Genomic DNA, 27,835 nt, shown 5'->3' on the forward strand with positions numbered 1-27,835 from the left:
TGGACAGTATTTAAAGTTTTAGGGCAATTTATACTTTATTGAAATTAGTAAACTTGACAAAAACCTTGGTGGGAAAGAAGAAAGGTTGAATCAACCTTTCACATCAACTACGTTACCATGGCACCGTAGATTAAGAAAGCATGTTAACAACAGGACAATATTGCTGAAACTGTCATCCACTGTTGAACTTTCACACCTTGTAAAAAGCATTAAAATGCCATGGTCATTAACAGGACCTATTGCACTGATAATTTGCTGAAGCTGCACCATCAGAAAAAAACATTGATACGTTGTTGTTTTACACTTTGAATTTTGGTCAGCCTGCCACATATGCCAAAGGCATTTACATTTACAAAAAACAGAAACCAGTGATACAGTGTTGCAGTGACTGGGACACCAGGGTTCATAAAATACAGTGGCATGCAAAAGTTTGGGCACCCCAGTCAAAATTTCTGATACTGTGAATAGTTAAGTGAGTAGAAGATGAACTGATCTCCTAAGGTCATAAAGTTAAAGATGAAACATTCTTTTCAACATTTTAAGCAAGATTCGTGTATTATTTTTGTTTTGTACAATTTTAGAGTGAAAAATAGGAAAGGAGCACCATGCAAAAGTTTGGGAACCCCAAGAGATTTGAGCTCTCAGATAACTTTTACCAAGGTCTCAGACCTTAATTAGCTTGTTAGGGCTATGACTTGTTCACAGTCATTGTTAGGAAAGGCCAGGTGATGCAAATTTCAAAGCTTTATAAATACCCTGACTCCACAAACCTGTCCCAACAATCAGCAGCCATGGGCTCCTCTAAGCAGCTGCCTAGCACTCTGAAAATTAAAATAAATGATGCACACAAAGCAAGAGAAGGCTATAAGAAGATAGCAAAGAGTTTTCAGGTAGCCATTTCCTCAGTTTGTAATGTAATTAAGAAATGGCAGTTAACAGGAACGGTGGAGATCAAATTGAGGTCTGGAGGACCAAGAAAACTTTCTGAGAGAACTGCTGGTAGGATTGCTAGAAAAGCAAATCAAAACCCTCGTTTGACTGCAAAACACCTTCAGGAAGATTTAACCGACTCTTGAGTGGTGATGCACTGTTCTACTGTGCAGCGACACCTGCACAAATATGACCTTCATGGAAGAATCAGAAGAAAACCTTTCCCGCATTCTCACCACAAAATTCAGCATCAGAAGTTTGCAAAGGAACATCTAAACAAGCCTGATGCATTTTGGAAAAATGAAGTTAAAATAGAACTTTTTGGTTGGCTTCAGCTGCCCCTCTGTGCATTGTGTGGAAGGGAAAGCCTGCACCCGGTTGGGCTCCTTGCTCTCTGCACAGAAGGCACAATTTTGTAGTATTTTAAGCTATTACTTTGCAAGTTTAGCACATGCCAGAAGATAAATTTCTACCTCAGTGACCTGGAGAAGCTCTATCGTTATCCTAAGAATGAGTCCCTAATGCTATGTGACTGTGCAAGTATGCTTTCATTGCAACAGTGCTTGTAATTGTGCATATGACAATAAATCCATCCTGGCTTCAGGATGCGCGATGGCACTTCATAATTAATTAAGGACTTTTAAAATGTAGGAATGTTGGAAACATCTCAGAGAGGCTTCACAATTGTCAATGAAGAGAATAACCAGGTAATCTATTTCTCACTAAACTCAAAGGAACTGCATTTGCCGGAAATCTGAAATAAAAAAAGAAAGTTCTTGAAGAATTCATTAAATCAGGCAGCATTCTGTGGAGAAAGAAACAAAGTTAACTTTACAGATCAATGATATTTCAACAGAACTGGAGAGGGAAAATAATTATGATATAAATTGCAGAGAGAGAATGGGTGAAGATAATGGAGGGAATGTCTGTGATAAAGTGGAGATTAAGGTTGTTGAGGAAACACAATATTTTTGGAGTTGTCTAACTAATAAATGAACAATGGGAATAAAAGAAAAAAATCTAAATAATAAACAAAACGACACACCAAATTGTGAGGAAATGGAATACAGCAGTTGCTAGAAATCTGAAACAAAACAGAATGCATGAAATACAATGTAGATCAGGCAGCATCTATGGAGAAAGAAAATCCGAGTTGGGTTGTTTGGCCTTGTATCAGAACGGGCCAAATTAGACAATCAGGGAAAAAAATTAATTCTCAGAAATTATTGAATTCAGTCCCAATGATCTCAACCACCAATGCGGAAAATGAGATACTGTTCCTCGAGCTAATGAAATTGTGTAGGAAGCCAAAGAAGTGGTGGGTGTGAGAAGTAAAGTGAGTGTGCGGAAGTGGGATGGAGAATGGAAGTGCAGGGTCACATTTGCAGATAAAGCTGAAGGGTTGTGAAAAGCAGTCAACCAACTTGCTCCAGTGTAGAGAAACCGTGTCACAAGCACAGAAATGCATCAAAGTTCGAAGTACATTTAATATCAACATATGTATATATTAACCATATAACCATATAACAATTACAGCATAGAAACAGGCCATCTTGGCCCTTCTAGTCCGTGCCGAATGCTTACTCTCACCTAGTCCCACCTACCTGCACTCAGCCCATAACCCTCCATTTCTTTCCTGTCCATATACCTATCCAATTTTTTAAAAAAATGACAATCTTGAGATTCATCTCCTGACAGGCAGCCACGAAACAAAGAAACCCAAAAGGACCCGTATATAAAAAACACCCAATGTGCAGAGAGAAAAAAACACATCACGCAAACAATAACCACAAGCAAATAGCCTTCTGAACTGTAGTTCACAAAGAGAGACCCATCGTTCACCCTGTTTTAGCGGAGAGCAGAGTAAACATCGTGGAACAGTGATCTGAACTGGCCCTAATGCATCCTTCACCTTGAGTTGCAACACCCTAACCTTTTCAATCTGGCCTGGTGCCTAAATTGATGTCCAAACATTGGGTTCAATCGCCTCAATACTCTCTGCGACCAGGACCCTACTACTTCGATTCGGCCTGTACCACATTAAATTGCAAGAAATTAAATGAATTTCTGCCTTACCTGAAGGTCTGTTCAGGCCCTTAAATGATGGGAAGGAATTATGTAAAAAGCGCATCTTCCACAATTGCTTGGGAATTTGCCATAAGAGGGAGGTGATTGTGGGTGATGGAAGTACGCACCAAGGAATCACAAAGGAAGCAGTTCCTACAGAATGATGAAGAAAAGGGTGGAGGGGAAAATGAGTCTGATGATGGAATATTATTGCAGGTGGTATACAGAGATATGTGGGATGGAAGTTTAGGACCAGTGGAATCATATCCTTGTCCTGGCTGGAAGAAAGCAGAGTGAGAGCAGACATGTGGGAAATAAAGGAGATGTATTGAGAGTCCTGGCAAAAATGGAGAAGACCATAAGGCCATAATACATGGAGCAGAATTAGGCCATTCAGCCCATTGAATTTGCTCTGCTATTCCATCATGACTGATCCCAGATCCCATTCAACCCCATCCACTTGTCTTCTCTCCATATCCTTTAATGCCCTGACTGATCAGGAAAAGAATATCCCATGGACTTGCCTCCTCCTCCTCAGTCTGTGGCAGAGCATTTAGTAGACTTACTACTCTCTGGCTAAACGAGTTCCTCCTTACCTCTATTCTAAAGGGTTGCCCCTCAATTTTGAGTATAGGCCCAAAGCTGCCAAACACTCCTCGTATGTTAACCCCATTCATTTCTGAAATCATCTTTGTGAGCCTACTATGGACTCCTTCCGATGACAACACATCCTTCCTGAGATATTGGGCCCAAAACTGTTGACAATACTCCAAGCGCGGCCTGACCAGTATCTTATAAAGGCTCAGCATTACCTCCCTTGCTTTTATATTCTATTCCCATTGAAATAAATGCCAACATTGCATTTGCCTTCTTTACAGAAGATTCAACCTGTAAATCAGCCTTCTGGGAGTCTTGCACAGGGACTCCTAAGTCTCTCTGCACCTCTGATGTTTGAATCTTCTCTACATTACCATGGGGATGAATAAAGTATCTATCTATCTATCTATCTATCTATCTATCTATTTAGATAATAGTCCACACTATTGTTCCTTTTACCAAAATACATTATTATACATTTCCCAATACTGTATTCCATCTGCCACTTTTTTGCCCATTCTTCCAATTTGTTGAAGCCCTACTGCAATCGCATTGCTTCCTCAGCACTACCTACCCCTCCACTTATCTTCATCTCATCAGCAAACATTGCCACAATAAAAGAAGCAAAATAAATCTCACAGAATCACTGGTGTGGAAAATCAGAACAGATATGAAGGAGAGGAAAAAAGTCAGAAACCATAATGGAGTTCTTTCAGAACAATGACCAGTTCAGTGGCAGGGTCACAGTCCAGAGGGAGATAAGAGGAAGTGGCTAAGAGCTAATGTACAGCCTCTGTGAGACAGAGGTCAACTAGAGTAATGTAGAAAATGCAAATAATGTATAGGCTGTCATGGGGTTATGAAAGGATTCTGTTCCTACAGACATCTAACCATAAGATGATCTGATCTGTAGGTTGGAAAATACACAAAATCACTCAGTATGGTAACTACACCTACACAGTACTGTTATCAAAGATGAATAAGAAAGGACAATTACTAAAAGTGGGAAGACAGAGGTAACTAGTTCTATTCATAGGAACTGCTGTTCAGAGAAACAAATATCTATATGTATGTCAGACTTTGGAATTCAGTGGAATTATGGGAACCCTTTCATAGCTTGTGGATGTCCATAAATTGAGCATTTGTAACACTTGCATACCCTGTAATTGGATGGTTGACAATTGATGTGGGCCCAGTGAGCCCCAGGTCCTGTTCCTGCACTTTATTTCTTTCTCTTTTTCTAATTTTTTTTAAAGCAAAAATAACACCCAGGGACATTATGGAGAATTCCCTTGCTCTGATTCAAATACAGGATATTTGGACCACCTAAGAGTCATACAATCAATTAGGGCTTGGCTTAATACTTCAGCTGAAAGATTGCACCTCCACCACTTCAGTGTCGCCTTGTCAATAACAATACCTTTCTGGGTGATTTTCTCCAGCTGTCACTTGCCCGACCTGTACAACAGCACTACCAATTTTGGCTCGTTTCTAGACATTTGAGAGGAGACTTCCCTTCTCCAGCTCTGTATCCCCTTTGCCAATCACCTTTCCAGCTCTTAGCTTCACGCCACCCCCTCTGGTCTTCTCCTATCATTCCGCATTTCTCCCTCCCCCTCATACTTTCAAATCTCTTACTATCTTTCCTTTCAGTTAGTCCTGACGAAGGGTCTCGGCCTGAAACGTCGACAGTGCTTCTCCCTATAGATGCTGCCTGGCCTGCTGCGTTCCACCAGCATTTTGTGTGTGTTGCTTGGATTTCCAGCATCTGCAGATTTCCTCGTGTTTGCTTCCACTGGTGTGTTGTTTTAGAGGGTGACAAAATATTCCGATGTAACCTGTACTTTATGTGAAATAAAGGTTAAACTTATCTACATTATTTGATTTCATTACGACAGCTCCAAAGGCAAATAAAAAGGTAAACGTGTCCCTTTAAGTGCCGTGGCAATTGACGGGCAGGAGCGGGTGTTATATCACTCAGGATAGGCGGTCGTGGGCTTTCACCAAGCTAGTTCTTCCACTGAGAGCTAGTGCGGGCTACCGAGTCATCCATACAGCTGAGAACATGTCACTGTGCTCCTCCTGACTTGTGCTCTTTTAAATTACAGCTGAGAACATGTCACTGTGCTCCTCTTGACCTGTGCTCTTTTAAATCCCCGTGGGGTGGAGCCGTTTCCTCTCATTGAAACCGGGTTTCATTGTGCGAGATGTTTGATCTGGAAGGAGGCTGGAACATTTCCTTCGCCGGCTGCGGATTCCTCGGTGTTTACCACGTCGGGGTTGCGAGCGGCATCCAGGAACAGGCTCCTTACCTGCTACGGGACGCCAACAAGATCTACGGGGCGTCCTCCGGTGCCCTCACAGCCGCCGCCGTGGTCTGCGGATCACCGTTAGGTGAGATGTTGAACGAGGATGGAAAATTGGGGAGTGATGTGTGTGGCTGGGCAACTAACTCGGTGCAGAATTCCAATATAGTACCAAGGGCCAGAACTAATGAAATGGAAAGTGACGGAACAGTTGGATGTGCCGTAATTATTTAACGGATACAATGGTATTTTAGGAAATAATTTGAAAAGAGTGTAATATGTTTTGTTTTATGCCTGGAGAGTACGAACCTGTCTCGAGGGGCACTTCGTTTATTGTCTAATTGCGTTTTGTTTTTAAAGTAATTCAGCTTAATGCCGTTTTATAGAATATTTGTACCTGTATCTTTGGGTTGGTGTTGAGATATTAAGGATTCCGCTTCCAAGATACTGCGAGAAATTGGTTAAGGTTAACCGCTGTTTTAATGGTTCTGGGCCAGTGTTCAAGTCATACACGGGATACTAAATGTATGTGTTTTTTGAGTGGATTTTGTAAGGACGGTATATCATTGTCATATAATTTTATTTATAAGATGGGCTTGAAATAATAAAGCAGTCACGTTATCAGTTGGCTGTGTATGAAAGGATCACCGTGTTACACGAGGAAGTTAGCAACCACGAGAGCAAACAAATAGCAAACTGAACTGAAAGCGATTCCCCTTTCTACTGAGTTTGTTACTGCCGTCAAATGGGTCTTGCTTGCGGATTTAAACAAGTCACATGGGACGACTGCGGTGTTTTTAAAAAAAACTGGCCTTTCATTAATTTGGAAATTAGTGGCTTTACTTTATTTCAGTTAGCGACCTGTAACTCCCTGGCAGATCAGACGGTCGGCGCTGAGTTTGAACGCTCTGTCTTATTGGCAGTAATTTGTGGGGTGACTGGGAGGGGCGGGTCTAGGAACGGGTTACTGCCGGTCACTGACCTTCAGTGCCGAAGGGTGCTGCATAAAATATATCCAACTACTTTACTCAAAAGCGTAACTTTTCAATTACGTTCTTAACCTTTTGAAAGTGGTTTCATAGACTGTATTTTGGAACTGAGCGATTGTTTCTCGTAACTGATGGATGGTATCAACTTAGAATGTTGGTAGCGTACTGCCGTCTGAAAATGTTATGTTACTGAATCAAGTCCTCATAGTCAAAGGCATTTCAAACACGAATTTTGGCAACACCATGCCTTCTAACAAAAAAATCCCTGAGTATAGAATTAAAAGCAAAGTTGCATAATTGTAAGACTCGGTAGTCCCGTGCCTTGTCCTAAGCATTTAATTACCTTTGTCCCTCATTACATCACTCAGGACTCAGTTTTAAATTAACAATCCTTGGTTCCTGAAACCACCCCCAAGAATGTGGTTGGGGCCTGCGCAGAGCAATGCCTCCATCTCGCAATCAGCCCAGTTGCCCTCCTGAACTTTAGGACATCAATTTGGCTGTTTGGAGATGGAGGCCTTGCTGTTGACTTATGCGTCCTAGGATGGAGAAGGGCTGGTCAAAGGTTCCCCTGCTGCAATTTCAACCCGGTGACCCTGAGCCTGAATTAGCCGCCGTATGTTTTAGATCAGAGAAAGTAGACAAGTACAGCTCCGGAACAAGCCCTTCAGCCCACAATGTTGCGCCAAACTAATTTAGTAAACAGATCTCCAAATAATCTAATCCCTTCTGCCACACAGTGTCCATACCTTTTCATTTTCTGCACATTTATGAGCCTAAGGGCCTCTTAAATGCCCCTAATGCATTTGCCTCCACCACTACCCTGGGCAGAGTACTCCAGGCCAAAATTGTGGAGGTTGAAGTGTTGGATGCAGAGGCTCATGGGGTGGTAGGTAAGGACAAGATGAACTCTCATAGTTAAGGCGATGAGAAGATAGCCTGAGTACAGATGTCTGGGAAATGAAGGAGATGCGGGTGAGGGCAGCATCAATCGTAGAGGAAGGGAAAATTTCTAGAAGGGGGACATCGCTGATGTTCTGAAAAGGGAAGTCTCATCCTGGGAACAGATGTGGTGAAGACAAAGGAACTGAGAAAAGGGAATAGCATTTTTACAGAAGGCCAGGTGGGAAGAGGTATAATCAAGATAGCTGTAGGAATCAGTAGGTTCATAAAAGATGCTGGTCGACAGTTTGTCTCCAGAGATGGAGAGTTCAAGAAAGGGGAGAGAGGTGTCAGAAATGGACCAAGTGAATTTAAGGGCAGGGTGAAAGTTGGAGGCAAAGTTGATGTAATTGATGAGCTCAGCATGGGTGCATGAAACAGCACCAATGCAGTCATCAATGTCTTCAACAGGTAGATCGCCAACTCGTGTTGGCTACCTCATTGTCACTGTTTTGTTTTGCAACTCCAAAACATAATACTAATGGGGGGGGGGGAGGGGGAGCCAGGGATGAACATGTTTTCTTCAGTAAGGCATGCAGATATGATGTGGTCATGAAATGACATATGCCATTCATGTACTTCTGCATATAATCCTTAATGAATTATGTAAACAATGAAGAATGCTTAATCAAACATATTTACAATGTTACTGACATATTAAATACATAACACAGGATGTACTAAAGTGAATGCTATATAGGCATGGAAGAAAAGTTTATGAAGAAATTGTATAGTTCCATTGTCTACACGCAGTAATTCAAGGATTTTGTTTGGCAACACAGTTCATTCTATTACAAGTGTGCCCAAGGAATGAGCTTTATTGTTGGATGTTGTAAAGATTTTCTTAAGTTGATGTCCTTTGAACTATAGAAGATACTTGATGCAATTCAAGGTTTCAGTCGGCCCCATTATAGGATGACAATAAATGCTTTTTCACAATCTCTCCACATTCCTAAATCAAGTTAGTGTTTAGTGCTCTGCTTCAGTGCCGGAGATTGACTCTCTTTTGGCTTCTGCAGAATCTGGCACTACTCAATGCTAACACTAATTGGCAGAATATTTTTGTGAAGTACATAAAATGAATGATTTGTGCTGAATGCAATTTGAAGTGTACTTTTTCTTAATATTGAGCATTGTTTAAGAGCCTAGCAGGAACTGCTTTTGCCTTTTTTTCCCCCTGACATTGTTACAAGACTAATGTTAATACACTTTGGGTACAAGACATAAGATTATTGGGTCCCTCAGTCTTTCAACTGCACATTTCTTTGACTGCAAGGACCACTGTACTTTTCTGTGACTGGCCTAGAAAACATTTGCCAGAATGATTTATTAATGTCCTTTCAGACAAGGCAGTATTTGTCAAGTGATTGACAAGTAACAAACCTCCTGCTTTGAATTCTTCAGATAATTTAATTCTGCCCTGTCTTTATAATTCCTGGATTTAAAGTAGGGGGAGGGAAATGGCTTAGAGTACCACACAAAATGTTGGAGGAACTCAACAGGCTAGGCAGCATCTATGGGGGGAAGAGTACAGTTGATGTTTCAGGCCGAGATCCTTCATCAGGCCTGATAAGTATGATGAATGTAGAAAAAGGCTGAATTACAGTAAATTAAATTGTTAAATTAAAACAAGTACAAAAATAGAAATAAAAAAAGTAATGAGGTAGTGTTCATGGGTTTAATGTCCATTTAGAAATTGGATGGCAGAGGGGAAAAAGCTGTTCTTAAATCACTAAGTGTGCGCCTTCGGGCTTCTGTACCTCTTTCCTGATGGTAACAATAAGAAGGGGGCGTGTACTAGGTAATGGTGGTCCTTAATGATATTTCTGAGGCACTGCTCCTTGAAGATGTCTTGGATATTACAGAGGCTGGTACCTATGATGCAGCTGACTAATTTTGCAACTTTCTGTAGCTTTCTTCAAACCTGTGGAGTAGCACATTGCCCCCCCCCCCCCATACCAGACAGTGATGCAGCCAGTCAGAATGTTCCCGATGGCACACCTGTAGAGGTTTTTAAGTGTTTTAGGTGACAAACCAAATCTCCTCAAACTCCTAATGAAATATAACCACAGTTTTGCTGCCTTTACACCTGTATCTATTGTTGGGACTGGGTTAGATCCTCCGATATTGACAGCCAGGAACATGAAATTGTTCTCACTCTCCACTTCTGATCCCTCTGAGGGTTGGTTTGGGTTCCCTTGGCTTACTCTTTCTGAAGTCCACAAAATCTTTGGTCTTTCTGATGTTGAGTACAAGGTTATTGCTATGACACCACTCAGCTACCTCCAGTATGCCCTCTTGTCTCCATCTGAGATTCTGCCAACAATAGTTCTGTCATCAGCAAACTTATAGAGGCATTTGTGCTATACCTAGCCATGGTGTCATGGGTGTAGAGAGAGTAGAGCAGTGGGCTAAGCACATATTCCTGAGGTGTGCAAGTGTTTACTGTTAGCGAGGAGGAGATGTTATTACAAATATGAGCAAATTGTGGTCTTCTGGTTAGGAAATTGAGGATCCAATTGCAGAGGGAGGTGCAGAAGCCCAGGTTCTGGAGCTTTTCAATTAGGACTGTAGGAATGACAGTGTTGAACGCTGAACTATAGACAATGAACAGCATCGTGACATAAGTATTTGTATTGTCCAAGTGATCCAAGGCTGCATGGAGAGCTATTGAGATCGTGACTGCTGTAGACTTATTGTGGCAATAGGCTATTATAGTGGGTACAGATTCTTGCTGAGACAGGAGTTGATTCTAACCATGACCAAACTTTCAAAGCATTTAATCACCATAGATGTGAGTGCTACTGGACGATAGTTGTTAAAGCAGCTCACTCTGCTCCAGTAACACAAATTTACCTAAAACTTGACATAATGAAGATGTTTTGGACTCTTTAACCTTTGCTGACTCTGAAAATTTGTCAGTTTGATGGCATTTGTGGTGAATCGGCTTGAGACAAAGGGAAGCAATGCATACAAAATGCTGGAGGAACTTGGCAGGCCAGGCAGCATTTATGGAAAAGAGCACAGTCAACATTCTGGGCCGAAACGTTTCATTGGAAATGTTCCATCGATGATGCCTGGCCTACTGAGTTCCTCCAGCATTCTGAGCGTGTCGCTTGGATTTCCAGCATCTGCAGATTTTCTCTTGTTTGTGTTGAGACAGTGTGGATTTCAGCTTCGTTATTGACTGTAAAAATATAGACCTGTCTTTTTGCAGCCCCTGGGAAAGCTGGAATTTATCTGTATACCTGTCTCATCCAACTGACGTTATGGTGTGCCTTCTTGAGTAAGGAAAATCTTTATCTTGATGCTGGAAGGCCAGCTCCTTATTTTCAAAACGCACTCAATTCTATTCTCACAAATGGAAACACATTCTTCCAGAATTATTTCTCACAGCTCCCTTATGATTTTTGTATGATTGGATTAAAACTGTTGAAGTATATATTCCAAGCAACTTGGAAAAACTTAGATTTAATAGATACCAAATATACAGATTTAACTTGGATACAAAAGAACAGGGACATGGAAGAAACTTGCTTTAAAGACCAAGTTGTTGTGGTTGAGAATGCACTGCCTGAAAGGACGGTTTCTACAGTCAACGCTGAAAATAATGTCTAATTATTGAAGGGGTGAAAAAAAACCAGTTAAGATATAGGAGTGGAACTAATTAGATAACTGTCAGAAATGGGTATGGTGGTGTTAGAAAGAAGAAAACCCCTAAGTATTTGATGACCCACAGTTTATTGATTTGTTTTGTGTTAAATTTCTTCCTAGACAAATGTTGCGCAGATGTTATGGAACTGGCTAAAGAAGCCAGAAAAAGAAATCTAGGACCTCTACACCCTTCCTTCAACCTGGTAAAAATAATAAGGAATGGACTGTTCAGGAATCTTCCTGAAAATGCCCATCAGTTAGCCACGGGCAGGCTCTGTATCTCTCTTACCCGAGTGTCTGATGGTGAGAATGTGCTGGTGTCAGACTTCAACTCCAAGGAGGAACTCATTCAGGTAAGGCAAGAAAATGTCTTTTTTTTTTCCAGACATATCTTGAGGACTGGGTCTAAGCTGCTAAATCAATATATGTGACTGAATGTAAATTTATTTTCTTTTCACTCTTTCCCCTCTTCTCCAAAGCCCATTTATTTATGCAGCCAATTTAGAATTCTACACCACAACTGGTGCCCATGTGTGCTCTGTTTAAATATGTAAGCATTTATTATAATGTATCTTGTCCCACTCAATACTTGGATATATTTATTCTCCTCAGGCTTTAATCTGCAGTGCTTTTGTTCCAATTTACTGTGGGCTCATTCCACCGTCTTTTCGAGGGGTGGTAAGTTTTGGACATATTTCTGTGATTTTATTTCAATCATAACTGCTTATTAATTTAAATTTGAGGTTAAAGTTAGTGAACAAAGATGCAAGGCTGCATGTCGCTGAACTGGGAAAAAGTTCAAACTTCTGCTGGAGTCTTTAGGAAAGCTTTGCAGGGATTTTTTTTCCTGAAGCTTAGTTTTGCTGAATAACCCATTAATGAGCTTCTGAATCTTCTACAAATAAATCAATATCTTATTTGTAATTATCCCATATAGAGACCCTATAATCTCAAAGACTTAATTAATTAAAGCCATAAATTCTATAAGATAGTGTCATGTGGTAGAAATCTTCACATGTGCTTCATTAACATATAACATCGAGTCTCGCCTCGAATCTCGTTGGGTTGCAATTATCCATGATGGGAAGATTCGGATATCAAAGAGCAAATGTGAACTTGTACCAACTTCGAGCATTAGACTTGGAGAAAGTGCTGCATTTTTATAACATAGATTTTTCTTGTAATCATATTAATTGTGTTTTTGGAAGAGAGCACCTGGCCATTTTAGACCCTTGCATTTCATAAACACTTTAGATTTCTACCAGCTATATTTTCCACCCAAAACATCCTATTGCTCAATGCGTGTCAATGCCCTATGGCTTTAAATTGTCCTAGGGCATCCAATCCAGAATTGGATATTGATCCCAATTATGAGATCTCATATACCCGGAGTGTTATCAAATGACGACCAGCTGGCTTGATGAGGAAACATTAAAGGCAGATGAGCGAGAGGCTGAGAGTCCGAGAAGCTTGAGTTGAGCTTTTTTTTAATGGGGGAGAGCCCAGGGTTTAAGCTTTGTTGGTTGCCATCAGGATGAACAAGGTGCTAGGATTGGGAGCACAAGTATTGTAGAAAATATGAAGTATTGGAAGAGGCTAGAAAATGAGGTCATGAAGGTATGTGAATATCATTATAAGGATTTCAAAATGTAAACACCAGAAATTAATGTACAGTCCCAAAAGCTGAGGGTTCAGGAGCAGGGAGGGAATCTTTGCAGATAGCTTTCCAGCTACAATGGGAAAAACTGGAATTGGAAAAATGCAATCAAAGCCACCTGGATGATGGCAGTGAAACATCAGTTGAGGAAGTTGCAATCAAGTATAGAGGACTGCTGATGTGCTAACAAGAATAAGGAGTGATGGCTGTCTTGGATACCGCATAGCATGCAGATTTTTTTTTAACCATGTCACTGACAAAATGTTATTCTGAATTTGAGAGGCTCTGGAAAATGTGGGCACAGATTTTGGAGGCAATGATGCATTTTTAGGGAAAGGGAAAGTGGTGATGTGACTGTAGTTTCTTATTTATACGGGAGGAGTACTGAACATTGAAGAATCGCTGACTTTCGTGGTGGGGGCCAACCTGGAATTTAGTGGGAATGGGTTTTAGGATGGAAAATAGAAATGTAAATTCATGCTCCAGTCATATTTCCTCTGATTAAAATTGGCCTGTTGGGCCTGAAAATAAAGAATGGGGTTGAAGCGAGCTTGGAGGATGTACTGGAGCTAAAAACTGGAATTGACATTTTGAATGTTAGAATGAATTTAGAGATAATGGAATGGATATACAAGGAAATTAATATAACATAGAAAAATGATGTGGTTCATTCTCATCTGTCAATCTGTGAAGATCTGGAGATGAACTGAGGCATTGAAGATTCTGAGAAGCCTAGCTAGATTTGTTGCCAAGAAGCACTGTCTCCTCGAGTGTCTAAAACTCAGATACACAACCTCAAGCTAAGGATGAAGGATATTTCATTCTGAAGAGTTTTTTTAAATCTTCAGAATTCGCTGCCTCATTCAGTCATTGATTAGGTTCAAGGCTTGTTATTGGAATATGAAGGAGATTTGGCAACTAAGTGTGGCACTGAAGACTGCCATGATTCTTATTGGTGCAACAATCTTGAGCTTTGGAATACTGCCAAGTAGAAGCAGGAGAAGGCCAATGTGATGTCCCAACATCAATATTATTTTCTCTGTACATTGATTAAAGCTATTTTTAATGGTGAAATTAACCTCTCAAACAAGACAGGTGATGGTTATAGACTTCAGGAGGACTTGCACCACTCACATCCCACTTTACAACAGTGGCACAGTAGTGGAAGCACACAACCTCTCATGGTCCCAGAACGTATATAGTTAAGACAGTTCACCAATGCCTCTATTTTCTGAGGAGCCAGAAGAAAGCTGGACTGTGCACATTGTATACGCTTCATTCTGATGTGCCATAGAGAGCGTCCTAACAAGGTGCATCACTGCTTGGTGCAGGAACTGCATTGTGGCAAAACAGGAAGGCACGCCAACAAGTCGTCAAAACTGCTCAGTGCTTCACTGACAGCAGCATAGCAGCCATCAAGGTTATGTATACAGAAAGGTGCCTAGAAAAGGCCAGTCACAACATGAAGGATCCCACATACCTTGTTCATGGACTGCTTGTCCCACTCCCATCAGGGAGCAGGCTGCATTGCATTCACGCCATAACCACCAGACACAAAAACAGTTATTTTCCCTGAGCGACAAGGCTGATCAACATTTCCACTCACTAACTCCACTACTTTATTATTCTCCACTAGCCACTTTATGCACAGCCTAGTGTCACTTTATGGACATGCAAGCAATCTATGTATGTTATCTTGTACACTTGCCTGTATATTTCAAGCGATTTTAAAAAATAAATAAAATTATTGTGTTCTTTATCTTTTGTGGTTTTTTGTGCAAGGGATCACCTCACCTGCTGGTGATAATAAACCTGATTTTGATTATTATATTTACACTTGAGTACAGGAAATAATATTGAACAATCTTGATAAAATGGATTTGAAAATTAGCAGTCTTTTAGAATAGGAAAATAAAGTTCAAACTAAAGTATTAACGTTGGGGGAGGGAGTTCCATCTGTGCAATCTAAGGTAAAAGAATTAATAATCCTAGATATAGAATAAACAAAATTAAGGCAACGCGGGTGAAGGCGCAAAAGAAGTTGGGAACAGCTGGTCCTCAAAATGTTGAGTCCATAATGCCCAAAATCCTGCAATATTTTTGTTTTTTGTGTCATGCGTTCTTTTAATGGTGGGCACAGTGGTAATAGTTAACTCTATGAATATTAAGTGGGATGGGCAGTCAGACACCCAGGGCTGCAATGTGATCATTCCTATTGTGGCCCAGCATTGAGTAAGGTCGATGTAGAATGTAATGTCAATTACATGATTTAATTGTTTAGGAATTTACTTCAAAGGCAAAGCTTGGATATCCCCTAGTGGGACTGGAAACTGCTTGAAAATTCTGCTCTGAATTTAATATTGACCCCTTATTTCTTTATTAGCGTTACGTTGACGGAGGGATCAGCAACAACCTGCCTCAATGTGAATTGAAGAATACGATAACAGTATCTCCATATTCAGGAGAAAGTGATATCTGTCCTCGAGATAACACCTGCAACTTCCACGAACTGCGAGTCTCTAACACCAGCATTCAGTTCAGTTTGGAGAACCTGTACCGTATAACTCAAGCATTTTTCCCTCCTGAATCCAAGGTAACGGAGTGATCAGCTTGCAACTGAAGCTATGATTGAAATTTACTCAGTTGGTAATTCCAAGCTTCACTTTATTTATGGACGCATGCTTACTTGTTTAATGAACAAGGCCACAAGCAAAATCTAGACTTCAATCTTTTGGGATTTACCTACTTGTCATGTTATAGAAGGATCCCTTTATTATGTGTTAGCATATTTGAGTGCTTCCAAAAGCCAATCTCTTTAAAAAAATGATTTCAGTGGATATTGATCCACTGCTATTAACACTGATATTGAAATTCTTGTTTCTGGCTCCTCGTGTCCCTGTCTTTTGCAACAAAGTTGTCCTGGGTGGTGGGGGGGGTTGGTCGTGCTGCATCTTGCAGATGCTACTTGTGAATGTGGACTCGAGTAGCAATTTGTTTTCTAACAAGTGTTCCCATACCCTGCCCAGCAGTATAGATTTTAAAAAGTTGGAGCTTGCCATCTCTTGGGGATTTCTTGCTGTAAAGTACCGTGGAGATTTTTCACTTAATTGTTTGCTTCCCTGTTGCCACTGGGTGAGTTAGAAGACTTAAATCGATCTCAATATTTTGAGCTTAATCATACAAAGCCAATCATCAATATATTTTTGTACCCTGGGGTTATGTGGCTTCTGTCTGAAATCTGCTCACAAATCGAGCAAAGCTAGTGTTCATCAGTGGATCATGGCTGAAGTATCAGAACTTGAGATTGCAACAAATGATGTTCTTTTCCATTCTTTAATTTGCCTGTCTCTCCATTATTATTTTGTATGTCCATCAAGTTAATTTCTTAATATATTTATTTTAAGATCCTAGACACAAGGCTGATTAACATTTCCATGTAGATTCTTCATCAGTTTTTAATCCCTTGTTGTTAGAAATTCTGATGCATTAATTATGTATTACTTTTAAAAATTCCTTCAGACTTTTTATAAAATGAGCTCTGGTAGATGTACTTGAAAATGAAATGATGACAAGGGTGGGGACACTGTTTGTTTATTATGTTGTGGATAATTAAAGGAGCAGCTAACGGACTCTTGTTCTGATGTGTAGATTTACAAACTAGCCTTTCCTGGACAGTTTGACTTGATTTTAAACTTGATGTAACCAATTTTCAGGTGCTTGGAGAAATGTGCCATCAGGGTTATAGAGATGCACTCCGATTCCTCAGAAGAAATGGTAACTGTTACTAATTTGTTGATTGTAACAGGTTAGAATAGCTTGCGTTTCCCTTGTTAGCATCGTTTAATGATATCTGCATTCAGAATTGTGATTGACTGTAGTTTGGAATTTTTGCATGTAATTTTTTTAACTCCTCCACAGTTCTGATGAATCCTAAATTTGAAGATGTAAAAAGAATACTTGCCTGAGGTTATATGTGTATTTGTAATAGTTTTATGTTAACTTGCTGCCTGTTAGTTACATCACTTGCATTTGGGGCCGGTGATGAAGATCCTCTCTCTCCGGCAGTGTTTGGGGCTTCCTTCGTTGTGTCAGCAGCTTCCTTTTGGTTGTCACTACTGTCAGCCATGCAGGTTCTGGGTGGAGACTCAGGAACACAATTGCACTGAGATGTAGAAGGATTCTTCATTGCTTTTTCTGTAACAGTTTTGTTTGAACAGTCAGGGTTGTTGGCCCTGAACTGAATCCCTGAATCTGGAGGACCGGAGGATCACACTTGGTCTGAACTTAACCCTTTGAACTGTTTGGCATGGGTGAACTTACCAAGAGCTAAATTGTAAAACCCAGACTCCAGCCAGTGTGGCTCTTTGGGTCATTGAGGCAGATGAGCCTCCAAATCCTATGACAAGGTTGTGGTCCTCTAGGAGGAATTTTGTACTAAGTGATGCTCAGATTTGTACCACTGAACTCAAATAGTCTTTTCCAATACTAAGTGAAGCAATATTTCTGCAGAAAACACTCCATCATTGGTTTGCCCATTCAGAGGGTCTAGCTCTTGAGCATCAGAGGGTATCAGTTCTGGGCTGCCTCTACACTCCACCTTGTCAGCATGGTTGTAAAAGTCTGAGCAATCTAACAAATGTGGAACAGTAAGGTATAGACAGAATTGTAATATACACAGAATTAGTACCATTCAAAATGATTAAATCACACTTTCATGTCAATTAAATTCTTTGGAAAGGCATTTGAAAGATCAGGAAAGGATAATGGCAGTCTTGTCCTCATACCCGAAGTCCTATAAAATCTTTATATAGCATCCGTTCTAAAACACTTCACATGTGCTTTATCAATCAAAATCTGGTGGTGGTGTGAATTCCAGATTTGCATTCAACAAGATTTTCTTCTCTAATTCTGCACCTAATTTTTTTCTTGTTTATTATGATTCTCAAACTTCAGTTTTCCATGATCTCCATAATGACAGTGAAGCAGTTGTCTTGATACTCTCATGATTATCTACTTTGCTTGCTCCTTAGGTCTGCATAACATCCCAGTCCGAGATGACTTGCCCTTTGCAGCATCAGTGAGAGCCGTAGACACGTGCTCTCAGAATGATGACTCGTGTAACAGTGAAGTCCCATTACTATCGGAGAAGGCATCGATGGCTGTAGACAAATCTTCAACATTGGATTCCAAATCTAATAAGTCGCTGCAGATAAAGCATTGGTCATTGGCTCTAGATGAGAGAATAATAGAAAATCTACCTCCAACAATTTGTAATGGTATTGTGAAAAGAGCATTTTTTAAAAATTGTAAGCCAAACAATGTAACAATTAAGCAATGTGGGAAAGTGCATGGGTTATGGGACAAGGAATCCCAACAATTTGCAGAGGTTCAAAGTCCGCAATGGGAGATGCAGAATACAAGAGGCTATTCTAGAAAGAGGGGTGGTGGAGAAAAGCAGAAAGCCATAGATCAGACTAATGTAACTGTGCGAAGATATTGGAATCTATTTTTAGGCAATTCTTGTACATTATGATTTTCAACTCTGTTTTTTGAATTTGAGCCAATGAAGTTTTATGAAAGAAAACTGGATTTGAGAGAAAACACAAAACGCTGGAGGAACTTGGTAGTTCAGGCAGCATCTGTGAAAAGGAATAGAGTTTTCGGTGAAGATCTTTCATGAGTCAATGATGTCAACTCTTTCTATTCCTTTCCATACTGTAAATACTGCCTGGCTTGCTGAGTTTCTCCAGCATTTTGTGTGTTACTCTGGATTTCCAGCATCTGCAGAATCTCTTGTTTGAGTAAGAATGTGACAAGCAGTGTGGATTTTAAAAATGAAAGTAAATCAATGGATATAGCCCACTTGGATTTCAAATGACTTTAGATAATGTACCACAAGGTTACTGAATTAGATAAGCTATTATGACATTATGGATGATATGTTGGCATGGATAGAGAATTGGCTAACTACAGGGAATAGAGAATTGTGATAAATAGATCAATTTCATGTTGACAAACTAACTATTGGTATGCTCCATATTGAGCCTTCAACTAATTCTACTTGAAGCAATCTACACCTACCTAGTGGCATTGTTGCAGTATTAAGAAAATAGAGGAGTTTCTTCTGAAGGTGGGGTATATCTGTAATTCCCTACTCTCAGAGAGCTGTCAATGCGGAGTTATTGAATATGAATGAGACTGAGAAGGACAATCACTAGGAAAATAGTGGAGTTGATGTTTAAAGGAGAATAGGCAAAAAAAAGTTGAATTCAAGGTCAGATCCTACTGAATAACAGATATATTATTGTTTTCTTTGTGCAGCTTTGTATGAAGCTTGTAAAGAGAAAAGTGGCCTATACACACAGCTTAGTAACCTCTTCCTGGTTAGAATTGCATCCTATGCAATGCTGCCTTACACATTACCATTGGAGTCTGCCTATCTATTTTGCTGTAGGTATGTGTTCTGAACAACTTGATTCTATTACATTGAGAGATGAATTAATTTTCAAAATGATCCAGTTTGTTGCTATTTAACCGTACACATGAGACAAAATGAGACAAAAACGTTCCTTTGGACCAAAGTGCAGGCCTGCACAGCAGGCTCGACGGGCCAGATGGCCTACTCCTGCTCCGACTTGTGTTCAAGGTGCACAACGCGGTACATAAAACTTACAACACAATATTACCACAAATAAGTTAACAAATAATAAAGGACCTATATAAGTAAACATTATAATGCTACTGAGCAGTACTGGTAACTCCAGCAGAATCCTTGTTTATCAAGTGCAGTTGATCTATAACAGATTTTTTCTATAGCGTTCTCATTTTTTTTAAACTGTGAAACATCCCCTGTCTCTGTCAGCTCTGAAAAATTGAGCATGGAAGTTTAAGTTCCATGATGTTATTCACTTGTTCAAATAGATTGTGGACTCGATCCTCCCTGATGGAGTGAGGTCCATGTACGTGTATCTGATAGACTAGAGGGAGAATTTGAACAAAGTAAAATTCTTTAAAGGTAATGAGAATGCTGCAGTTTTTTAAAATCATTATGATCAGTCTTTTAGTACAATTACATATTGATGCATGATTTACGGCATTCACTAATGAAGTCAGGAATTGAGTAATCTCTAACATTAGAGACAGTTTTCAGATGTTGGAGTATGACTAACAAAATCTGTTGAAAGAACTCAAGAAGTATCTGTAGGTGGAAAGGAATTGTCGACACTTCATGGCAAGGCCCTGCAATTGTAGTATTATCCACTTTGTTTTTGCTTTGTTCATGGAATGTGGGTGGTGCTGGCATTCATGATAACTCCTTCAAAAGAAGGAGATAGTTGAGAATCAACCACATAACTAATCTGGATTCACAATGGTTGGACTAAATAAGGGTGACAGATTTCATTGTTTGAAGTGTGGTCGTCAATTAGGTGGGATATTTGTTTCCAAACACTTTGGTTTCTTGGTTATTGCTGTTGCTTATTCATTCTGGATTTATTAAGTACCTGATATTCAATTCTGCTCTTAATAGACTTCAGTCGTGTCTCACTGAGTATTAAATGGCATTCTGATCCAGTAATTAACCACAACACTGCGGTATCCCTTATCAAACTAATTAATTTCTTCACACCTGGAAATAACCACGAAATCAGAATAGAAAACAAATAGAACAGAAAAGTATAAATGTTCACATGAAGTAACTGGTCGGGCGAGTGATAAAGCATTTCTTGTTTTGCGTTAACTGCCAAAGTGTAAAACTTCTGTCTTTAAGAGGTGACCTGGCTTGTTTGTTCCTTTATTATCTTCATTCAATCTCATACTTGACCCTTTTTATATAAAACCCTGCAGCTGGTCAAGGACTTGGTCCGAAATGTCTGATGCACAAAATTGGATAGAATATTCTAGCTTAGCCAAAACATCTGTAAAAATGAGTATAGCTAAGCTGCTTTTGTACTCTATGCCTCTGTTTATAACAGCAAACCTCATTTGCTTGTTATTATAAACCTACTTCAACAAAATGGATCAAGTGTATTCAGAAGGAAGGGCTTTCTTTTTGTTAACTAGCTTTTAAGAGTGGTACAGGACTGCTGTGTCACTTTGCACCAGCGTTAGTGTGGAGAGGTGGAATTACCTGTTTAGAGTAGTAATTGATGTATGTTTTCTAGACAAATATAGAATTAATTGCTGATTATAATGAAAAATAGCTAATGTGATTTTGTATTTGTCTATTTTAATAACTATATGGTAGTGTAGTGTTTAGCACAATGCTCTATAGCACCAGTAACTGGGATTCAATTCCCATCACAGCCTGTAAGGAGTTTGTACATTCTCCCCTTGAGCACATGGGCTGCCTCCAGGTGCTCTGCCTCTTCCCACAGCTCAAAGACCTACCAGTTGGTAGGTTGATTGCTCACTGTCCGGTTATTAGGCTAGGATTGCTGGGTAGTGTGGCTTGAGGACCTATTCCACGCTGTATCTCAATAAATAAATGACTATCTTCAAAAATGTATAGATTGCTGGAATGGCTTCCTGATGTCCCAGAAGATGTATGTTGGATGCGTGAACAATTGGGTATTATTGGTGGTGTACTTTATCATCGAGCAACCAAACGGTTTGGCCTGCAGTGTCATTGTAGGTATGTACTTCTTTTTATTTAAAAAGCTTAGATTGTTTCCCTTTGGAAGTATGTTTTCAAATAATTGGTAATATTATTTACAAGGCTCTAGTAAGCTCTCTGTTTATTGGAAAAATATATTGTTATGCTCTAATCACATCCGCAATGTGGTTTTAAAAAAACTCAAATCTCCAGCTATTTGCCTCAAACTTCTGGCATTTTGCCATCATTGGATCTTGAATCGGCAGCTGTTTCAGCAGTACATATACATTCATAGTAATGCACTGAAATCCAGAAGTCATTTCCTGTGATTCCCTGCAAGCTGACAAATGGCTGTTTCACAGTCATTTCTCCAGAAGTCTCTAAATTAATGAATGATTCTTGCTGGAAAATACCCTAAAAATGTAGTTGGAAGTACAAGGTCTAAGTAAGGTCATAAAGTGTAATAGCAAACAGAACTTGAACACACAAGTTAATGAATCGGAAATTGATTGGTAGCTCTTGGAAAGCTAACTAAAATAATTGCTTAATGCCTGGCCTTAAATTATTTAACACAGCATACTTTATTTCAAAGTGCTAAGTGCATATCACAGCTCTGTAATTTACATCTGCCAATGTAGTGCCTCACTTATTACTTTCAATATTCTACTGTTTTGGTTGTAAAATGGTCCTGCAACAAGATTCATGCAACAATGTTTTCTGGTGAATAGATTTGAGATCAGTAGATAACTAAAATAAAAACACTTAGCAGATTGGGTAGTATGTGTGGAAAGAAAAACGGTGGTAACATTTAGGTTGAAGACCATTCATTGGCACTGAAAAGGGGATGGGGTGAGAAATATTGATTTGATTTTTTTTTTTAATAGCAAAGAGCTGTGTGGGAGAGAGTCTGGCTTCATGAGAGATTCCTTTGTCCTGTCAGAGTAGATAACTATGAAGAAAGCACTTTAAAATGGTTATGGATTGTCCCATACTGTGTATTGAATTTGCCGTTCCCTGCTGCCATGCTACCCTTGGGGGATGCTGGGCTACGGATGACCAAGGTGCTTCCAGAGGTCCTGCTCATCGATATGGTGTCAAAGGCCTTTATCAATTGTACAGTCGGCCCTCCTTATCTGCGGGGGGAGGATTGGTTCCGGGACCCCCCCACCCCGCAGATACCAAAAAACACGGATGCTCAAGTCCCTTATATAAAATGGTGTAGTATTTGCATATAACCTACGCACATCCTCCCGTGTGCTTTAAATCATCTCTAGATTATTTATAATACCTAATACAATGTAAATGCTATGTAAATAGTTGTTATACTGTATTGTTTAGGGAATAATGACAAGAAAAAAAAGTCCGTACATGTTCAGTACAGACGCAAGCATCGTAGCTCTTCTGGGAACGCTGATTCTGCCTCGGCACCAGCCGATCCCGATTCTCCCATGATCTTTAAGTTCTTGAGGCTGTAGCGCTTTACATACCTAGCCAGCCATCCTTTACTAGCCTTAAACTCCTTCCTCTCAATCACTCACAAGTAATGAACAAATGAGATGCGAGGCAAACAATGCTCAACTTCCGGGTTTTCCTGATCCGCGTTTGGTTGAATCTGCGCATTCAGAACCCGACTGCAAATAATTGTCTGCAATGATCAGAGATTTAAATCCACTTGAAGTAGTTTTAAATATTTATTTTAAATTGTTTAGAACCATGGTGTAGATCAATAGAAAAACAAATCTTAATTGAAACAAAATAGGCAACTTGGGTTCACTATGAAATTGAGTTGACTTATGCAAATGAATGGGACCAGACTGGATACATTGTTAATGCAAATCTGTTGAGCCCAGGGGTAAAGAATTCAGATGTTTCAGCTTCCAGTCTCTAGTATACTGTATTTCTTCTGCACTACAATACAGGTAGTCCTCAAGTTACGAACGTCCGACTTACGGACAACTTGTACTTATGAACCGAGGCAGGAGAATGCTGTCCGCCATTTTAAGTCATTGCTGTTGACACTGAGTGTTTAGCTTTATATTTGGCTTAAATTTTTCTTAGTAAGATTCACCCTGACCCCGCCTGCACCCCCCCCCCCCCCCCCCGTTCCGGTCGGCTGGCGGTGCAGTGAGATCAGCGCCAGGCTGAAGAATGGAGTTTCCCTAGTTCGATCCAGTGATAGACCGTTCCCGTTCTCAGGTTCATGTCGATCCAGTGACTCCATACCATCCGTGCTGGGTTGATGTGGAGCTCGCAACTCGACCTCGTAAAAAAAACACTGTCACCTCCAGTTTAAATTCCCACGCAGAATATTGTGGTTGATCAAATACCCAAACCCAGCACAGCTCCCACTTGTCCCATTTAGCCTGTCTCAATGCGGTGGTCCTTAGGACCCAGCGGACCTCGGGAGCCAGCAAAGCTCGGGAGCCGTCACCCGCAGTGTTTCTGTTCCATTGATGGGAAGTGATCGCGATTGGAAAATAAAATGGAAGTAATAAAGTGTTTGGAAAGAGGTGAAACACCATCGGTCATTGGAAAAGCCACAGTCGGTCAACGATCGGAACAATTTTAAAGGATAACAGATAAAGTGAGAATAATGGAGCATTTGAAAGGTGCTGCCCCGATGAAAGCTACAATTGTTACTAAGCAACGCAGTGGTTTAATTATTGGAATACATACTGTTACGAAGGATGAACAACTCTGATGGGCAGAAGGGTACAGAGTTGCCCATGTCCCCCTCCCCTGGGAGAATCACAAACTGTTACTGTTACCACGCTGCTCATGAGAGGGAATGAGAGAGAGACACAGATAAGAGGAAAACAAGTTGGAACATCTGCTGCTGATAAGAGGGAGGAGAGGAGCCATTGATTTACTGTTTTCTCTTTTGGAGAGGGCTGTTTACTTGGTACCATTCTGTTCATTAAAATTCCTCAGTGGATAGCCGGAGTGGGCTGTTTTGATGGACTAAGCCATTCAAAACTGATTGACACCTGAGACCCCATGAGTAGGGATAAAAGTGAGGTCTGGGGAGACACCCCTCAGACACACCAGGAGACTCACCAAGAGACAGACTAGTGAGCACTGTTTAAGTGTTGGAACCCACGAGAAGGTGTGGGGCATTGGAGACCGAACGAAGGATCGGTCAATTTTAACTCGGTGTTTATAGCGAGGCTGGTGGGGGCTTGTGTGTGTGTCCACCCTTGCCTGGGTGACGAGTCCACCATAGAAGAACGGTCTAGCTAAAGGACAGAGGGGTCATACCTGAATGGCCACAACAACATATCGACGGATAAAGAAAGTAAAGGAAGGTTTGAATGACTGTAGCTGTCACTGTTTGCTCGCCCTCTTTCTCCCTCCAACGGTTACAACAAAAGAATCAACAACTACCTCAGCCTACATGAACTGAACTTTATACTTTCCCATGATAATTCCTTATCCCCTAGACAACGATAGAGCTTGTTTATTATTGATTATTATTATACCCACACTTTTAGGTTTAGTATTGCTAACATGTATTATCTGTATATTTGCATTGTTGGTATTGATTTGTATATTTTACTAATAAACACTGTTTTGAAAATAGTACCAGACTCCAACGGATACTTCTGTCTTTGCTGGTAAGACACCCAGTTACGGGGTACGTAACAATACCTTTCTTAAGTGTTTTATATGCATAGAAAGGTAAAATATATACTATATACTAAGACAAATGTTTGACTAACTGACGCTAAATAATACCAGATATACTTGTTCCGACTTCTGTACAAATCCGACTTAAAGACGGACTCAGGAATGGAACTCGTACGTAACCCGGGGACTGCCTGTATTCAGACTTGCAAGTTGATAGAGGACCTTGCTGGAAATTGTCTTTCAAGATGCTGACTATGGGTCAGTTTTGAGAATTTAAAATGAGGGGGGAAAAAATGTGGTCCCTCAAATCTGTGAGAGATCCTGGGAGATAAAATAATTACAAGACATTTTAATTCTCCCAAAAGAAAGATGTTTAGTTGATAACTGGCTGCCAGTTGTCACCCCTGGACTCCTCATAACCTATTAATTAATGAAGATATTTGCATGGTTGTCTCTGCTACTGTGATTGATAGATTTATCATAAAGAATCCTGGAAATGAAATAAGATTTCTTGCCTGTTCTCTCTTTAGTAATTTGATTCTCCCTTCAATTTACAATAACTAAGATATACAGATTCACATGGGAGCGGAACTGTGGAATGATGCACAAATACTGTCATGTTTTTAAAGCTGGATTCACTCCCATCTTCCTCCCTCCAGAATAATGAGGCCAAATTGATTGTACACAACATCCCAGTGTGAAATCATGACTTTATAGAAAAGTAATTTTCTAAAAGATGTTGGATTATAGCTGACGGGTTTTTTCAGGAAAAAAAAGGTAGAAGTTTGTTTTCTCCCATTTAGCTGACCAAAGTTGGATCCTTCTGCTTTACTCACATTTCATGACTTATTGAATATTGGGTTCTTGCAGTTAAAAAAAAAATTATGAAATGTTTTTTTTGTTATAACTGGGGCAACTGCAGGTTGTCAATCTTAACCTAGAGTGACATGAATTTAAAACAATATGTTTTTTTTTTTCAGTGCTCAAACAAATGTTCCTCTGAGAAAATGTTGCAGTCTTCCATTACACACAAACCAATACCAAGCCAATCTCGTGTCTCATATCTCATCTGTGGATCTTGAATCCTGGTATTGTACCATTCCTATTTCTCCAGAAAAACCAATACCGGAGTCTGCTGCTTTACCAGAGAAGAGTCTGGCGACTTCTGGCAACAACAGGCATTCCTTCACCAGCTTGGATAATTCCCTAAATGTTAATGGCATCTAGTTCTCCCTTCAGGGAAAATGCTGCAACACTGCTCTATGGACCAATGAAATTAAAAGCTGTACAAGTGCCTTTTTTTTTTAACACAATAATGAGATTTTTACTTGGCCATAGGATACCTAGATTATCTGTTCTCATATTAACGACATTAAAGCCACTTGAAAACCTGATTATACAGCTCAATTTTCACACTAATAACTGACTTGAGGATCTTAATGTACCGGCTGATTCGTTTCAATCTAACGAAGTGAAATCCAGTGAAGCAAAATTAGTTTACATCGCATTGATCAGCTCTGAACTATTTATGGTTCGAAAGCCTGGATAGATATTATTTTAATTTTAAATAATTTAGAAGGCAAAAATATTTTAATGTATTGTAGAATCTTCTGACAATTACACTCAATATTAATCCAACTTGTTCAGGGGAGAAAAAAGTAACATCGGTCTCATGCATTCCTTTTTAAAATTTATCTGTAAATCTAGTTTGTATTTGTTTATTAAAGACTTATAATAAATATGGAGTTTGGTTCATTATTGTGAAAAGTTATTGCATTGCATAATTTAAAAAAAAAAAAGTACTGCATGGCCTTTCTGCTTTGCAGCTCTAATGAGAAATGCTGTGTAATTTCAAGATGTATTTGAATGTTTTGCTGGATGCAGAGGGCTGAATTACTTGGAAGTAAATAGTGAGACCTTGAAAGTCTACTGCATTGACTTAGAAACATGCCTACAGTCTGTCAGGAGGTAAGGCTGGGAAAATTGTAACCCTTTTGTAAATCCTTCTGATGTTCAGAAACATTTTAAAAACTTTAATTCTTAAGAAATAACTTAATTTGAAAATATCAATGAAGAACAAAGAACACCAGTTACTGGTTGATTTCCCATTTCTGGACAATTGGTTCTTTTTTCAGTAAAGGGGCGAAGTCCAATAATAAAGACTTCTAGAAATGGGTAGTGCCACTGTATAATTAAGCCTTTGTGGTAATTACTGGCAGTTATTATAGGTCAGTCTGATGCTAGCTGCATCAGTTAGCATTAGAAACCACAGAAATGAACTGGAAGAAAAGCTTTAATTTTTTTTCTTCTAATCTCTGACTCCTGATTTTGGTTCAGTATATTTAGTTAGGCAAATATGAAAAATAGTTAAGGGTAACTCTTCAAATGGACTGTTTTATCCTCCTAATAATATCTGAAGTATCTTCAGTCCAGTTCCATTATTGCCCCTGTGTCCTCTATGGGCACATGCTTT

General features: G+C 39.8%; 1 protein-coding gene across 6 annotated transcripts; it reads left to right on the plus strand.

Annotated features, from left to right (window-relative positions):
* Positions 1 to 5,654: 5,654 nt before the first annotated feature.
* Positions 5,655 to 27,115, plus strand: pnpla3 (patatin-like phospholipase domain containing 3). Of its 6 annotated transcripts, none has more exons than XM_073059149.1 (10): positions 5,656 to 5,988; positions 11,606 to 11,838; positions 12,098 to 12,163; positions 15,526 to 15,735; positions 16,856 to 16,916; positions 18,173 to 18,418; positions 19,464 to 19,592; positions 21,652 to 21,774; positions 25,316 to 25,349; positions 26,343 to 27,115. In XM_073059149.1, exons 1-10 carry the CDS (start codon positions 5,802 to 5,804, stop codon positions 26,587 to 26,589), a joined length of 1,536 nt encoding a protein of 511 aa, XP_072915250.1. In that variant the 5' UTR covers positions 5,656 to 5,801; the 3' UTR covers positions 26,590 to 27,115. The 6 variants fall into 6 exon arrangements, with proteins under 6 accessions (XP_072915253.1, XP_072915256.1, XP_072915250.1 ...); XM_073059153.1 differs by having other exon boundaries at positions 19,464 to 19,596; positions 26,343 to 26,579; XM_073059152.1 differs by lacking the exon at positions 19,464 to 19,592 and having other exon boundaries at positions 5,655 to 5,988.
* Positions 27,116 to 27,835: the final 720 nt, after the last annotated feature.

This window comes from Hemitrygon akajei, chromosome 10 (genome assembly GCF_048418815.1).
Source record: "Hemitrygon akajei chromosome 10, sHemAka1.3, whole genome shotgun sequence".
Classification (NCBI taxonomy): domain Eukaryota; kingdom Metazoa; phylum Chordata; class Chondrichthyes; order Myliobatiformes; family Dasyatidae; genus Hemitrygon; species Hemitrygon akajei.

Excerpts from the sequence above, each read along its gene's own strand:
- pnpla3 (XM_073059149.1), top strand. The coding sequence starts at position 5,802 with ATGTTTGATCTGGAAGGAGGCTGGAACATTTCCTTCGCCGGCTGCGGA. Across the intron at positions 12,164-15,525 it reads CACCGTCTTTTCGAGGGGTG|CGTTACGTTGACGGAGGGAT; the intron begins GTAAGTTTTGGA and ends TTTCTTTATTAG. Across the intron at positions 21,775-25,315 it reads GGCCTGCAGTGTCATTGTAG|TACCAGACTCCAACGGATAC; the intron begins GTATGTACTTCT and ends TTTTGAAAATAG.